At 41.8% G+C, this 17088-nt stretch overlaps 1 protein-coding gene across 3 annotated transcripts; it reads left to right on the top strand.

Moving 5' to 3' along the window:
• The first annotated feature begins 592 nt into the window (after nucleotides 1-592).
• tmem74b (transmembrane protein 74B) lies at nucleotides 593-16015 on the top strand. 3 transcript variants are annotated; one of them, XM_037101702.1, is made up of 3 exons: nucleotides 593-611; nucleotides 3345-3640; nucleotides 6272-16015. In XM_037101702.1, the coding sequence occupies exons 2-3, from the start codon at nucleotides 3398-3400 to the stop codon at nucleotides 6896-6898; spliced, it is 870 nt and encodes a 289-aa protein (XP_036957597.1). In that variant the 5' UTR covers nucleotides 593-611; nucleotides 3345-3397; the 3' UTR covers nucleotides 6899-16015. The 3 variants fall into 3 exon arrangements, 2 of the variants coding, with proteins under 2 accessions (XP_036957597.1, XP_036957596.1); XR_005075555.1 differs by lacking the exon at nucleotides 593-611 and having other exon boundaries at nucleotides 3257-3640; nucleotides 6272-7151; nucleotides 15439-16015; XM_037101701.1 differs by lacking the exon at nucleotides 593-611 and having other exon boundaries at nucleotides 3257-3640.
• The last annotated feature ends 1073 nt before the right edge of the window (nucleotides 16016-17088 follow it).

Raw genomic sequence — 17088 nt, 5'->3', positions numbered from 1 at the left:
CTCTGTATTCCTTCCTTCCACCCATCCTTTAATCCACCCTACTTCCCTTTTTCTTTCTTTCTTTCTTTCTTTCTTTCTTTCTTTCTTTCTTTCTTTCTTTCTTTCTTTCTTTCTTTCCCTCTACCTCCCTTCCCTTCCTTCCTTTCTGTCTTCCTTCTTTCCATCCTTCCATCCTTGTGTCTGTCCTATCTCCTACCTCCCTTTGTCTTTCTTTCTTTCTTTCTTTTTCTTCCTCTCCCCCTCTTCCTTCCTTTCTGTCTTCTTTCCTTCCTTACTCCCCACCTCCCTTTGTCTTTCTTTCTTTCTTTCTTTCTTTCTTTCTTTCTTTCTTTCTTTCTTTCTTTCTTTCCTTCCTTCTTTCTTTCCTTCTTTCCATCCTCCCTCCAATCCTCTCATCGCCTCTATGACCCTAAACAAAACCCGCCACCAGCAGAGAGCCACCGGCTGCTTTTGCGCATGGTCAGTTCACCCCGGTCCTCTCTCTCCTCCTCCTCCTCTCTCTCTCTCTCTCTCTCTCTTCATCCTCCTCTCACACATGATCCAGCATCCATCCATCCTCTCCGGATGTCCACAGCCGCCTGATTCCCGCCTGGTCGCGGCAGCAGCACCAGGTAAGACCCCGCTGTCATCACGATCACTCTCCTCCATCGACTCCTCGCACCTCCTTCTCATCGACAACCCCGGCAGGCAGATCGATGCTATATCGATATATTTATTCGGACTGAGCTCTGAGAGAGCGGGTGGGGGGTGTAGCTGGGTGGATGCTGCCCGCCTGGATACCGAATCCAGCCCCGGTGTTTCCCTCCGGATGCTCGGTTGCATAATTTCTCTCCGGCTCGGATGATGGAGCCTCCGCTGCGGCTCTGCCTCCTCTGTCAGCCCGCGTTATCAGCCGTCAGGTCGGGGTAATGAATACCGAGTCAGTCGGTGGTTCTTATCTGCCCCGGCTCGTCCTGATATCATCATCACACACACACACACACACACACACACACACACACACACACACACACACACAGGCGGAGTGTGTCGGGTCCAGGTTTTTTTTTTTTGGGGGGGGGGGCACTTTGGCGCATCACAAGGTCACTGTGATGGTGGCGGAGCCGGACACCTTGCTCATGGGCACCTCGGCTCCCTGTGTCGGGCTGGATGTGGTGATAACTGGTAACTGTGTCAGTGGGCTTTACACTTCCACTGGAGCTGGATGGAGATGTGATCAATTAAACATAAAATTTATGGGTGAAATTCTTCTGCAGGCTTGATGAAATGATTTGGAGGAGAGATATTAACTGTGTCAGGAGGGCAGATTAACACAGACTACAGCTCTAATCCTGCTTTTAATATTCACACAGCCTGCTGGGTGTGTTTCAGCACACAGGCGCCTGAAATGCGCATGAGTCAGGTTCACACCCTGGGCTGTGAGGTGTGTTAACCACCAGGCACATGATGGGAGTTTAATGCTCTGTAACATAATATGTGGAGAAGAAAAAAAAACCCATACAGTGCAAATGCAAACATGCTGCAGAGGAGAAGGTAGTTTATAACGTTTGTCTCGTGCACGGTTACCTTTTGCACCTTTCAGCATCCTCCATGTAAGGTGTGCAGTGTGTGTGTGTGTGTGTGTGTGTGTGTGTGTGTGTGTGTGTGTGTGTGTGTGTGTGTGTGTGTGTGTGAGGGCTGTTGTTACAGAGAGGGATCTGCTCAGGATTTAGGATCTGATTTATTATAATTGCTCAACAGGAAGTGACAGCAGTAAAGGTGATGAGAGCAGAGAGAAAAAAGGAAATAAATAAACTACCAAGGTGAGATGGCAGTGATTCAGGTGTGTGTGTGTGTGTGTGTGTGTGTGATTCATAGCCTGCTGGTTCCTGTAGGCCAGAAACCTTTACAGTGCAACAAAACTGCTTGATTTTTATTTTTTAAATGATGGTTTTATTGATATTGATACTTGATACTCTTTGTGGGAGATGTTTTCCTAAAAGATAACTTAAAATATTATCATTATTGTTTATACCAGTGAGGCTGAACGGGTCATGTGCTCACGATGGCAATAAAACATTTCAACACAAGAGTCAAAACTTATTTTAAATAATTTTGACTCATGAATTCTGAGACTGTGTTTAATAGAGACACAGTGGTTGGTTTAATTTCCCTCCATATTTGTTGCTGTTTGTAAAAAGAAATCCATCAACATCATCAGGTTGTCCTCGCAGTGGCTGTCTGTTAATTTGTTCTATTGGCTAACTAACCAAAACTCTGGTTTAGTCTTATTTTTTTCCGGGATGTCTCGTCACCCAGTGAGCAGCTGGTGTGTCGTTGAGATCAAGAAAACACTGGCCCCTCACTTCATGTCCCCCTGGCCAACTTTCGTGTCATGATATCAAATACTCACTAGACGATTACTGCGTCCAGAATAATTCACAATATCACGACATCTAAACAAATTTAGTCTGTTTCATTGGGAGATGGAAAGAGAGTCTGTGCAATCATAAATATTGTTTCGACATGATTTTTCGCTGCATGCCACAAACCAGCAAGATAACAACAATCTGTTACTGCAGCTTTTTCTTCTTCTCTCGCTGTAATATGGCCGTTACCAACAAGCATTAAGGAACATTACCGCCACCCACTATGACAAAGTGAGAACGGAAAGAAGCAAGACATTATTTAAGAGGCGCTGGATTATTTACACAATATCATTATAGGTCTTTTATTAACACGATACCGCGATTACTGTCAAATACCGGTTATTGGCGACACCCCTAAGGTCAAGAATATATTGATTATTAAAGATGACAATGTTAGAATGGTTGGACATGTTGAATACATCCTGAACAGTTCACCTGATCCCAGCAAGACAGTCCCTCATTATTACTGTCATCATCATTATAATCATTATGGTCATTATTATTAGTCGTGCATAGTTAAACTATTTGTGTACTTAAGGAACAAAACACAAAAGCACTTATTCTGCAAAATGGTTTCCATGTAGAGTGGAACATTTATAATTATATCATGAATAATCTCGTTAACTGACTTAATGCATTTTTTTTAAACTGATCATATATTCTTTGCAAATTTCATATTGATCTGAAATAATAACTAGTAACTATATGTGTACATACATGTGGTGGAGTAAAAAGTACAATATTTTATTATTTTACATACAGAAAGTTATACATGTCACTAATATATTGAACATTTAAAGACTGAAAACATAAATATGTCATCAATAAAACTCACTGTATTGATGACAGACGCTTTATTTCACACTTTATTTCAGGCTGTGACTTTATATTACTTTATGCTGTCCCTTCATTGATGACTTTCCTTCATGTATTGAGGATGATGCAGGTTGGAGGGGTTGTGAAGACATGAGCACACCGAGCAGACGTCGATGGAGTCCTCGTTTAACGCCGTAGAGCTCCGGGAGCTGAGAGGCGGAGGAGCCCGGAGAGGTGTGTCTCCGACGCCGCCCTCTGCGCCCTGGGTAGCGGCCACAGCGGGCTGCGTCGTCCGGGGCTTCGAGAACGCCTCGTACCAGCAGGACGACGAGCCCGAACACCAGCAGCAGCAGCAGCAGCAGCAGGGGGCGACGGTGTCGGCAGGATGTCCGCCCTCAACTTCAGGCAACGACAAAGTGAGTCATGTCTTGTTTTGTGGTCACTACTTCTGTTTTGTTGTTGTTTTTACAGCATCTTGTTTCACTCCGGTTCTGTTTCCGCCATTTTGTTCTAACGGTTATCGTAGCAACGTTAGCTTGTAGCCTCGTTTTAGACTTCCATGATTCAGATAAGAAAAAGTAATAAATCTTTGTTTATTTGACCTGTTTTCCAGCTGTTGGTTGTACCTTTAGATATTTTTTTGTCATTTAATATATATCTTCTGTCTTTCCCGAATGATAAAATGTTTGCCAGGGAAGAAAGTAGAAGGTTTAAGTTCACACAAGGGGGGCTAGCATACTGATGCTAGTAGCTAGTTAACTAAAAAACAGAGCCAGTCTGATAGAAATGGCTTCAGTTTTTCTAACATCTTCTTCATGCAAAACAGAGGAATACAGATGGAAACATGTTTGTTTATATTTTAACAATTATGGCCAAGAGAATGTTTTTTTTTATTTTTTTATTAGCTAGACGGCTAACAGAATCGTGCAGTAATGAGTCCTAAAACATGGACAGAAGCATTAGCATTTTTACATTTCTTGTTCCCTCGTCTTAAAGTCTGAGTTTTTTAAATTTTTTTATTTATTGTTTTCAGTTAAATACACAGAAGACATCATTTAATGTACCACTGTTTATTTATAAAGCGCTTATGTGTCTTGAAAATGGCAGTTGTCTAAATGAGACTACAGAGGTTGTCGAGGACAAAATGTCATCACAGCAAACAGGAGACTCATCTAGTCACTAGTCCATCTTTACGCCGACTTTAGTCACAAACTATTCTAACTCTGACTTTACAACTTGTTGCAAGATATTTAGTGGCAGTGCTGTTTAAATCATGTGACTGCAGTGTCGTCTGTTAATAGCCTAACATTATTTTTTTAATTCTAGTAGTACTGTAAGTGCCACAAACTTGCAACTGACTGACATCATATTTCACGTCATGTATGCGCCTTAAACATTTGTAACAGAAGAGAAAACAAAAATTTTCTCTTCTCTTTTCTCTGCAAAATGACTTGTTTCTCTATCATAATTTTAGGCCGTTCAGCACAGTAACATTTGGAGAGTTTAGAAGAGCTGCATAGTTAAATGATTTTATCCCCATTCAAGTAAGCTTGGATGCTAAACCTGAAGTTTGCAGGCTCGGTCAGCGATTCAAGCATTTTCTTAGCAGTGAAGTTGAGCTTTTATGGCTTCAAAACACCACTGAGCAGCTTTCATAGGAATGAACGGGCTCCACCTCCAACACTGTGTCCAGTAATAAACTGTCCTAATCCACAATTCCTTCTTTATTTACACATCACCACCAATTCAGCTTGTTCAGTCTTACGTTCAGAACATAGCCGAGCTGAGGTGATACAAACCCGGGTCTGCTGCAGAGTCAACTGACTGAGTGTACATATTCCCATTGCACCCAACAGCCTGATCTCAGTGGGTTTAAGTGTAATTTTTGACCGGTGGAAAAAGGTTGTTGTGTTAAGATTCAGTGCCAGTCGAAAATGTTTTGCTTTCTTTGCCCTCAGTTCAGATTTGTGTTTGCTTTAAACGTGCTCTGGGCTTCGTCTGGTAGTGGTGTTTCACATTTCCACTCTTAATAAACTACTATGATTCAGATATGAGTCATGCTCATTTTGAACTGCCCATGGGAAGAATTAACATTTAAGAGCCCATTCTTAAGTCGAGCTCTGTTTTTGCTGTCTGTTTCCTCCAAATGTTGTCTCTCCTGTTTCTCGTCAGTGTGTCTGTCCGACTCAAATCACAACGCTTAACACAACTCACAGATTTGATTGGTAGAGTGATTGTTTTCATGTGAAGACGTGCAAAAACATGATGTCTCTCCGTGACTTTTGTCACAGTAACCTGTCCAAAATCCTAAGTACAACCTTAAGCTGAGCGATAAACAAAGCATGATGGACAAGATAAACGGGACAGGAACAGATTGTGGTGCTAACGTGCCGCTGAAAAGCTCTCAGGACCTGAATCGATTGAAGTCTTTTCTCCACCTAAGTGGCGATTTTACAACCAAAGAGGACGACATTAAAAGGTTACACAGGGATGTCATTACATGTCAGAGGAGTCCGGTTACACAATGAGAGATTAATATCAAACCATGGCAGAACGGTCTAAATGTCTGCTTTTTTTTTTATTCCTTTTGGTCTTTTAATCCTTTTATGTGCTCTCAATCTTTTTCTCTTTATTTAATTCTTGTGTGATTTAATCTCTTTGTCGTCTTTTTGCTGCTTTTATTCGTATTTAATTGCTTTTATCTGATGTTGTCTTCTTTATTGATTTGATTCCTTTTTTGCTAGTTATTCATATTGACTTTCTGTTTTTGACTGCTTGTATTAAATTCACTGGCTTGTTTTTATTTGGCTTTCATTCTGTTATATTGTCCTCCTGAGTTTCTTACTTTTACTCAGTCTGTCAAAGCACCTTGTAAACTTTTGGTCATGTTGACCTGAGACCTCAACTCTCACTTCTTGTCTACATGTTTTTATGCTTGGTCTTTTTCTTCAATGTCTTCATGAACATTTGTTTTTGCTTATATACCGTACTGCTCTTATTTGTCTTTATCTTTGCCCTCTTTACTTTCTTTTTTTCCGGGCGAGCAGCAGCATCAGGAGATCTCTCCACGGTCGTACGATGAGGAGGAAGGAGGTGGAGGGCAGGAGGACGGCCAGGACTTCACTGAGTTCAACCCTGCCGACGACCACTCTGCAGACTATGGCTTCATCTTCGCCCTGGTGTTTCTGGTGAGCGGGATCGTCCTGGTGGTCATCGCTTACACCATCCCCCGAGAGGCCAAAGTTGACCCGGACTCCGTGTCGGCCCGCCAGATGGAGAAGCTGGAGATGTACTACGCCCAGCTGGGCTCCCACCTGGACAAGTGCATCATTGCAGGCCTCGGCCTACTGACCCTAGGGGGGATGTTCCTGTCTGTGCTGCTCATGGTGTCCATCTGCCGGGGTGAAATGTACCGACGTCGGGCGGCATTCGTTCGACCCAAGAGGACTTACGGCTCCATCAACCTGAGGATGAAGCAGCTGGCAACTGGAGAGGCAGGAGGAGGCGAGGGCGGGGACGGAGGTGAGGAGTTTTTGGTGGAACAGGCTGAAACTCGGAATAATATACAGCCAGATCCAAATCGGGACTCCAAATCAGAACCAGGACCGAGCCGGGGGCATCCTCCAGCTGCTTCCTCCTCCTCTTCTTCAGCTGCTGCACATGGAGTGGACTAGTTCTTTATTTTCACTCTGCAGCTGTTTTGCCTTCCTCTCAGTGAGCAGAATAGGGGTTGCAAAATGGTGCAGGACCCCATTTGTGCTGGCAGGAGAAGCACATGTTGAGCACAAGGCTCTCTGCTGGAGCGTCCCAGCTTTAACCCGCTATTTTGGGATGAACCCAAACCCAGATGACGGGATATTTATTCTAACCAATCATAAGGGATGTATTACTTAACAAAAGAGGGCTCGATCTGGCAGAAGAAGAGAGGTAAGCATTTGCCAGTGCGGGAAAAGAGCACATGTGAAGATGAGTGGTTGTAAAGATTACAGTTCGTATATAAATCCTCGTATGTTAATCAGAGACTGAGTTTTACAAGAAAAGAAAGCACATTGCGTCCGACAGCCTGGGAGAACGTAAGATTACTTTATTTATGAAGTCCAGTGTTGATACTTGTTCGTCAGCTGGTCAAAAGAGGTGCGACATTTATACGCCAATCACAAGATTCACCTCAGACATTAAGCATCTGACGGATAGGAGTGTCTTACTGGACTGTCTGAATAAAGTAGTATGGAAAATGTGATGCTAGCTCTCGCACAAATAAACAGAGGCAACGTTTTTAAAAGTAATATTTCTCTCTGGTGTGACATTTACACCCACCACCAGCACCAGCAACAAATGGATAATAAAAGAATGGAAGATAAGCTGTAAAATAATCCGAAAACGGGACCCAAACTGTGTCACCATTGGCTTGCAACTGTCGTGAAAAATAGTCTCTAAAATGTCTTGAAAGTGATCAAATCCAGTGAATAACTTGCTGTAAGGTTATATTTCTGGAGCCATTACCCCCCCTTGTTGTTAAAATTGCTTAACGCAGCTTTAACATTTACATTTCAAAGTGATAAGCTTTGTTTTTTTTCCTGAAATTATCTGATGAGTGCAATAACATGATCAGACTAAATACAGTAATAGAGAAGTTGGAGGGGATGAAAACAGGAGAGGGGTGTTTGACTGAGTGACTGATGTGAGTCACTGTTAAGAGGCTGACACGCATTACCCAGAAAGCATTCCATCAGCAGTCCAAGAGCTCTTCTACACTCTTACCTGATTTGCTGCTGTTAGCTGGTAATCATTTCTATCCTTCACTTGAGGTTTTTCTGTATTTTTTCCTCTCCAACACATTTGGGATGACAAAGATTTTGACACTGCGTCTTGGTTGCAAATCGATTTTCCTCTCATCACAGTGAAATCTACAAGAGGCTGACCGTGTATTCATCACACGAACGTCTCAACATGCAGGATAAAAATCAATTTTTTGAGCAACCATATTGGATCATTTAGTTGGAATATGTGTTTGAAGCCGATTCTCAGACAGCTGGAAAGTATGTGTAATTTCGCAAGTGACAGAAACCAGACGAGACAATCTGTGAAGTGAAGGCGTGAAAATCAAGTCCGCAACAGTTTCTCACTCGACAGAGTTATTTAACACTTTCACTGCTGGTGGCTGGAGGACATAGATTTACACTTCTACGTGAACATGAAATGCTGCTTTCAGTGAACGCAGGATAACAACTGAGATCTCACAAGTATTTTGTCAAATGTAAAAATCTCGTTACCCAAAACTGGTGCCTCGTGCTTACTATGTAGCGTTTTCTGCTAGCATCACTTTCCACATCATCAGAGAGCGAGTCTCTGTGACAGGCTGCAGGTGACTATCCATGAGCAGCAGCTTCTTTTAAAAATACGTATGAATGATATTTATCTGACATTTAAAGGTCCTGAGTGTTTAGTAGTCAGTAAATCTAGCCCGTGCTACATGCCAGTGTCTGCTGTAATAAGAAAACCTCACAATTCTAGCTGCAGTGACTTCCTGGTCACATTTTTTCAAACCCAAATTGACAAGAAAGAAATTGAACTTAAAAATAAAATTCAGAGCTGTTGTTGAAAAGCAAAACAGATAATTTAATTGAAAAAACAAACGTGGTGTCTTCTGGGTGATGTTTTTCTATCTGACTGCAGCTCTTATTCCAGAAGAGAAGCTGGTTTTGAGTGTAATGAACCTTTAATGAGACAGCGCTTACTTATTTGTATCATATGTAAACAAATGTTATTTATGTCTTGTAAGGGTACAGTATGCCTTAATGAGTAAACACAGACACTGTAAATTGTGTATACCCAAATATTATTATGCTCATGTATTAAGGTGTGTATAGTGAGGCAATTAGCCAAGGGTAATGTAGCTACACACAGACACACACACACAGACACACACAGATGCACACATAGATACACACCAACATAAAATGTCCTCATAGGTCCGTGGTCCTCACAAGCCAGGTTACTTGTGAAGACGTCTTGAGTCTGCTGATTATTATCCACACACACTGACAAACTTACCCGAATCTGTTTATTAAAATATGTACCACATTTATATTTCACAGTACAAATATACTGTAAATACTTCATGTAGACGTGTCGGATGTAGAGGACCAGCAAAAGCTAACGCTCACAAACCAAATACGCAACGCAGGTATGCAAAATTGGAAAACCTCATCACAGTTGGACCGGTTCAATTCTTTTTTCTGTAAGCAGCTTAAAAAAAAAACCTCAGCGGCCTCTGAACGACAGTTTGAGCAACACGAACAGAACAAAAGGAGAAACTGAGAACAGGAACAACAGCTGAACAATAAGTGCTTCAATACTGAATAATAATTAGACAACAAAAAACTGACAGGAAACAAAAATAATTCACGAAAATCAATTGATTTGTGTTATCGATTCATCTTGCAGCTGCAATTACTGTTTTTAAATTGGGGATTCATTTTTTAGTTTAGAAATGATCAGAAAATAATGAAATCAAGTCAAGTCGATCTGATTTGGCATCTGATTTATAGTTAGCAGTGTACAAGTTTTTTAATTAATCACTCAAAAATAAATAATACTACACCAAACTTGCTAAAATACTCTGCAGGAAACTGAGAAATCATGTAATTTCTCAGTGAATTAATTTTCTTCTTGCAGCTGTATTAAAAACAGCTGACAATAGTTTTGTCCAGATAGATATTTAGACATATTTTAAATCCATATTGACCAGTACTGTAGCTCAAAGTCTGTTCTGTTACTGGTCAGTCACAAGTTCAGTCTGTCTCTGCTGAAGTGTCCTTGAGTAAAGAAAAGACTTGTTGGACAAGTGATGGACAATTTTATAAGACTGCTTCCCACAAGAAAAACAACAGCATCTGTCGTTTCAGCAAACGCCCAAAAAAACCAAAACATTTTACCAGCGCTCTCTATCTGGTGGTCATTATTCGTATCGGGTGAAGTAATCACGGAGCCATAAAGTCCACAGACAGATGAAGTGAGGCGACGTAACAGCCGGCCTTCGTCGCCGCTCGTCGTTCCTTGACGTCAGTTTGGTGCATCAGGGCTCTAAGACTGATTTTAATCAGTTTTATCAGTATGTGTCATTGTGATGCATTTTGTCTTTCAATTTCTTTGCTTAATGTGCGACGTGAATCATGCAGCCTTTGCCGATGTGCATCATTCCTTCCGTCCAACTTGAAGAGATGTGAACTCACGTCTATACTCATTGACTTTGTATGTAAAAAAAAAAAAAAAAAAAGCCCTTTGCGTTTGGTCTTATTGCTACATGTGTAGAAACTAATTTAACTGATTTGATGTAATGTGACCACCAGATGTTTCAGGTCTCAGCATTCAGCTGTGGTTGTTGCTCCTCCACCCATGTTTACTCCACTTTACACAAATGTGGATTTTCTGACTCAGCAGGTCTGACATGAGCAGGCAGTGAACCCAAGCAAGAGTTCAGACTGTCCCTTTAAAAACCTGTGAGTGCTCTATCTGCATTTTCCCTCAGTTTCTGGTTTCAGCCTCTATTTTAGGTTGAGCAGCAGCAGCAGCAGCATAGAAAATGAAGCACACGCAGAAACGTCTGTATGGAAATGTTACCATGTGTTCATACACATAAAGATGATTTATACATCCAGAGTGATGTATAATGAGCACTACAGGAATCTGCTTCAGTTTCTAACTGCAGCCAGAAGTAAATCATTCAAAGGTCAAACTGTCTCTGTGATTTCAGTTTGTTTGAGAGACGTCTTTGGAGACAGAAATAAGACGTGAGAGGGGAGGTGGGGGGTGAGGTTTCTGTGTGAGTGGAGGAGATAAAAAGATGTGGGAGAGCCGATAGGATGCAGCAGAGACGCTTGGATGACGTGAGGTGATTCTTGAAGAGATGGATTTTCAGCTCGCGGGGGAGGACAGGGAGTGACTCTGCATGAAGCTAAAAACGACGCATTCAGGCTTCCCAGAACAAAAAAAAAAAAAAAAAAAGACGAACAGCTCAGCTTAAGATTTTGGGAAGCATGAAAAAGCTGTCTGACACCGATTCTTGTGGAGAGACGGAGCGATTAGGTCTGTTTCAACCTGCAGGTCCTCATTAGTGTGGGGAACTACACTGCAGCATGACAGAGGGACTGATTGTTGCCGCTGGATGGCTTCACACAGGTTGGACGCAGAAAGCTTTAAAATGGGTTTTAGAGTGAGTTCAGTTAGACGCATCGATGGATAGAATCGGGTCAAAGAGAGCAGACAGAAAGACTGAGGATTGCTTTTGTGGGGAAAAAAAACAACCCAAAAAAGGCTTTGTGTAAAGCATTTAGTGTCTCTGGAGGGAGCTGTGTGAAGTCTGATAAACATCCTCGAGTGATTCACTTGAGTCAGCGCCAGTTGAAGTCTACACATTTGAAAATTACCCAAATTTGTTGGTGTGGAGTTGAAAGGAAATTTGCTTTCCAGAACTCTGTAGCTGCTCCTGATGTGGTTTGGTGGAGGGATGACTTATTTTTTCCAAACCCCGGAAGTTAGCATCGCCCCTGGTTCCCCCGACAGAAAGCCTTTTGGGATTTTTGAATTCGATTTGGGAATATCGCAGAAAATAAACACAAACATGTCCTGCTACACCTTTGTTGCTGCTTTTTACACTAGACAAACTTGCACACAATAAAAATCTGTCTGATATCTTGTAACACTCGACATCAGACTGTCTCACTGCAGCCGTAAGCCCATTTTTCAGACCCTTTTCTCATAAAACTAAAGTAAGAAATGTAGTTTTCTCCATTTCATATGAAATTTTGTCTGTTGTTGTATTGCTAGTTTTTAGATATGTAGATTTTATTGCTACTTGCAGTTTATTTTTTAAAATTTTGTATGGTTTGATGGAGCTTTTTAATTTCTATTTTAGACAGTGTAGACTGGGGAAAAGAGAAATATCACACAGTATCATGCTGCCCTACCAGACTAAATAATGGCGCCACGTCAAGTGGCAAGTTTCAAACACGGCTGTTAGGAATAGAGTTTAGAAAGTGAAGTTATAAAGTTTGTTTCCCAAAATGCCAACGATGAACCCAGAATGAAATACATGAACGGACGTTCGCTAGAGATTAGAAGAGAAGACGACGGAGACGGAGGAAGGACATGTTCGTCTGGAGCCTCTGAAAAGAGCAAAACAATGTTTCTGTTCCTCTGTGACGTGTTTGAATGTCAACAGCGAACACGAGCCCCTTGGCCAAAGATACGGAGAAAATCAATCTTTATATTGTCTGCGGCACGATGACTCTGTTACCATAGAAATAGTCTATTTATATCAAGGGCAGTCGGTGTAGCTGTTCTCGTGTGTCATGGAAAGTCCTTGTGAGGACATGACAGAGGAGACACTGTTAGAAACTCCTGATTGTGTCCCCGAGGAAGAAATATATATGCCTGAGGAGCCAGTGTGGGACTAAATCTTATTTTTAGTACCAAAAGGTGCAACTTAAAACTTAAATTCACACCAAAATGTAGCTGTGTAATGAGAACATGCAGCAGGAAATCTTGAGGAGAAGGCAGAGTAATAACTCCGCCATGATAAAGACTGAAACTCGGCATGTTCTTGATGAAGTGGTTATATTAGAGAGAGTTATTTACTCTCAAAGACACAGAACGTATGAGCTTGTTGGCCGTTGGTTGAAGTCTTGATCAAGTGCAGTTTTGTGGCTGAGACACAGTCAGAGTCGTCTCCGTCAGTTCTGTGATGTCGGCCCGAAGACACACTGAACCCAGAAATACGTGCTTCATGTCTGTGCTGCTGCTGCTGAAACTGCTGACGGTGCTTTCACCTCAGTGTCTTTGCTTCACTTGTGTCCCTTCACTCTTTGCAAACATCTGCTCCAAATAGGACACACGGGATGTAGACGAGCACGTAGATAAAAGAGAGACGCTCGAGAGACGATGGCTGTTTCTGTTTTTTCTTGCAGTGGCACCAGTAATGAGTGTCCTCCACGTAAACTCTCCACGTCTCCCTCCTCCACACTGGGGAGGGTCAGAGGTCAAAGTTTGCAGCAGCAGTGTTCCCGCTGCTGCTTGTGATTCTGTGCTTTACTCAAGGACACTTCAGCAGTGTGCAGGGTTTTTGACCCTGAGCTCAGCCTCATTAATCACTACACAGCACGCTGCTTCAGAAAAAAAAAACAAAACAGAGAAGGTTACTGTCGCTGTGAAACAAACTCCAACTAAAATATAACCTCAAACACGCAGCCGTTTACACCTGAAACCCTCCAGAAAACACTCTTCACAGGCTGGAGCTGGATGCTTCCCTTTATGTACAGATATAATATGCACAGATGTAACACACAGCCGTAGCATTTTACTCAGAGACTCAATGAATGTACAAATTAATGCTGTTAACGCAGGAGGTGGCGCCATCGCAGCAGCAGCAGCGTCACGCAATACATCACGATACCTGTCGGGTCACACGGTTCGGTTCAAACAGTCGAAACACTGTTGTATAAACATTCCTGCTCTTTTTGTTTCAAGTCTGTCTTAAACGTACAGAGTTACAGATGTATATTTAACAAGACGAAGCGATATTTCTCTCAGGCGGAACATTTGTAGGATGAACTTCCACCGACCGAGGAATCTGTCACCGTGGTCACCATCTGGCTTTTTAATCTGAAATTATATTAAAGCACCTTCACAGATCAGTAAAGTCCAAACAGTACAAGCTCTGAAATGTACTCAGAGCATCACAGTAAAAAGTTTCCCTCTTTGTGGTCAAAGCTAACTGAAGCTCATGTCATATTGAAATAATTCAAAGAGTATTAGATGTAAAATCAGTTGCAGTTTCTCCCAGCTGTTCCTGAACGCACCACAAGGCTGCTTGATTGTTGAGTCTCATTCGCAGGACGTCAAATAGCCACATTTTGGGTTGTTGAAGCAGTTTAGAGCAGCAACAAAGTGAAAAAATAAGAAAATCCGGTCAGAGGGCTGCAGGGTTTCTGCAGATACGAGACACTAACACGCCTTTTCTCCACATTCCAGTCTCCCTGTTTACTTCTTGTTATATCTTTTACGTCTTCTTACGTCTTTGTTTCGTCTCGCTACGTCTGCCGTGTGTGATGTCCACTGTTAGGCAGTGCTCGCCACCTGCATGCACACTGCCAACCTAACAGTTCTTCGCGTTGGTGATTTGAAGATGTTTGATTGGTTGGAGGGAAGTCTGTGATCAGTTATTACACAATCACGAAAAGTACTTATAAGAAAACTACAGCTAAAAAATGTGATCCAGTTATATATTTACAGATGCTAAAACAATAAGTCCAAGAGCAACAATAGTCGAGTTTCGAGTTTCTTGAAAAGAGAAAGAATCCTCTTGTGTCCTAGCGAATGTCAACAATAAAAAGTAAGCCTCTAAAAAAAGTGAACATGGAGAAATTTAATAATAGATGTGCCGTCTGAGATCACGTCGCCTGAGGTCGTCCGTGTGTTCGCAGCGCTGCCTTCAAAATAAAAGCAGGGAAGAGCAGCAGGAATGAGAAGGTGACAGATTCCTCGCGGCAGTTTGTGTCAGCAGACGACTGCCTCTGAATTTAAATGTGAAAAAGATCCTCCGGGTGAAATATCGCTTTCAGAAAAACCAGAATGAAGTGACGCGTATTATAAAGTCTATGAAATGTAATGAAGAAAAGAATGAAGAAAAAAAAAATGATTACGTGGCCTGAGGAAGAAATTGTGTGTTTGTAAATCTTTTTGCAATCGATATATACGACAATGAAAGTAAGATTTAGCACAGAAAACAAACAAAATGGACATTAAAGGGATACGTCACTTGTTAGACCGTCAGCTGGTAGAAGTGTTTACAGAGAAAAAACAAAATGATTCTTGATATAATGTAGAGAAAAGTGACATATCCCTTTAATCTGAGTGATAACCAGGGTCTCTTAACTGCTGTGGAGCAGATGGGCTTGTCTTGATTTGGCTCAGATGTTCAACTATTTATCTATTGTTGTTGATGACTTATTCAGCTTCAGTTTGGTTTCTCTTCACATTCTGGATGAAAATGCAAAAACACATTTTTTTGGTGAAATTATGAGCCTTAAATATTGATTAATTAAGAAGCCCTTTTACTCTCAGAACAAACAGAACCGTTAAAACAAAGATTAATCCATCTCTACAGATGTTGAAGATTCGTTTATCTCGTTGTTTTTGTCCTTCCTGATTACAGAACAATCAGAATCTAATCGAGGTGGATTGATCGGCCCCCTGGTTGGCTCTCCGGTGTGTTTTGTGAAGAGCACAGTTAACGTGTGTACAGTGTATATCTGCCGTTTGTTGTTTAAAAATCATACCATGTCACGATCGGACACGTGTGAATTTGTGACGATCATCCGTTATCCTTTTACAAAGATTTTTTTAGAAAGCCTCCTTCGTCTTCTCCGGAAGACGGCTCCGTTTGAAATCTAATGAAGATGAATGTAGGGAGTTCTAAATGTTCTATATCTAAAAAATAATCTAACATATGTGAATTTTTCTTTCATTATTATTATTATGTCATCGTTTGGAGAAACAGGCCCATCTCCTGTTGGGTTTTTTTTCCACTCATGGTTTGAAAATCTGCTGCTTTGTGTGCTTCTGGAGGGCCGGTGAACCTGCATGTTGTTAGTGTGGCGCTGTAAAGGTCCGATGCCTTGTTCCTGTACATACTGAGGAGCTGTAAACTGTACGTAAACGACGACGCTGATTTTTAAGTCTGATTTTGTTAACGTGACCAATAAACTTTCTGTTTTTGCTGTTGTTTTTAATCTCGTGTGCTCATGTGTCTGACTGATCTCTGGCTGTTTCTCCAGTTTTTTTTATTTATTTTTTTTTTTATACTTCTGCTGAACAGCTGAGGTCGATGAGAATGTCCTCGAGTATGTGATCACAGATAAATTCAGATGATCAGCAGAGTTTTATAAATCATCCTGAGGGGAGCGTTCGTATCTGAGCCAAATTTCACGGCACCTGTCGAGACATTTCACTCACCAACGGACGAAAAGTTGTGAATTCACCAGATTTATCAGGGTTCATCCTCTGGGAAAACTCGTCCATACAAAATGTCTGCGCACCTTCAGCATTTCATTCCCTCCATATGAGACCGTGGTCGTCACCTTTAGTGTTTGTTAAATTATGAGGCGCCTCCTGTTCCACAACCGAGCGGTCGAAGGGTTGAGTGACGTCATCGTACACAGACTTCCTGTAATTGACCTCGAACAAGTCAAACCTGCAGTGTGTCGGAGTCACAGCAGAGCAAGACGTGTTCTCGTACGGAGACTCAGAGAGATTCATCATCTGAGACACCTGCTGCAACCTTCACCTGTACGACTGTGTGTGTGTGTGTGTGTGTGTGACTGTAAAATGACTCCATGATCTCGAGGCTCTGTCCGTGTGTTTCACTGTTTTCGAGCCGTTTGTGTTCATTTTCCGTGTGTGTGTGTACTGCAGAAGTGTGAGCTTCTCTCCAGCGTGTGTTTTAAGTCAGTTTGTGGAGTTAATCCGTAACAACATTCAAGTGTGTTTGAGGATAACAGTAATCCAGCTGGACACACGCACACACACACACACACAGCTGGAGGATAACACAGGTAGCTTTCTGTCCATCTGTCGAATCCATCTGTCAGTCTTTCTTTTGTTTTCTGTTTCTCTCTGCCGCTCTGTCAGCTTCTTTGGGTTTACGTCTTTATTTCCTCTTCTTTCTTTTTCCCCTCTCTCCTCTTTACTCGTCTTTATTTGGTCCCCTGGAGCTGAAAATACTCCTTAAACTCGAAGAACAACCCACATAAACAAAGCAGCATCCCTCCAGAATCACACCACCTGTCCTACTTCTCTCTGTCGT

The sequence above is a fragment of the Acanthopagrus latus genome, chromosome 6 (assembly GCF_904848185.1).
Source record: "Acanthopagrus latus isolate v.2019 chromosome 6, fAcaLat1.1, whole genome shotgun sequence".
Lineage (NCBI taxonomy): Eukaryota > Metazoa > Chordata > Actinopteri > Spariformes > Sparidae > Acanthopagrus > Acanthopagrus latus.
This window is presented reverse-complemented; position numbering and strand designations above follow the sequence as displayed.

Bases quoted from the DNA above. Each gene is read 5' to 3' on its own strand.
- tmem74b (XM_037101702.1), top strand. From the start codon at position 3,398: ATGGAGTCCTCGTTTAACGCCGTAGAGCTCCGGGAGCTGAGAGGCGGA. The intron at 3,641-6,271 runs GTGAGTCATGTC...CCGGGCGAGCAG, and splicing joins CAACTTCAGGCAACGACAAA to CAGCATCAGGAGATCTCTCC.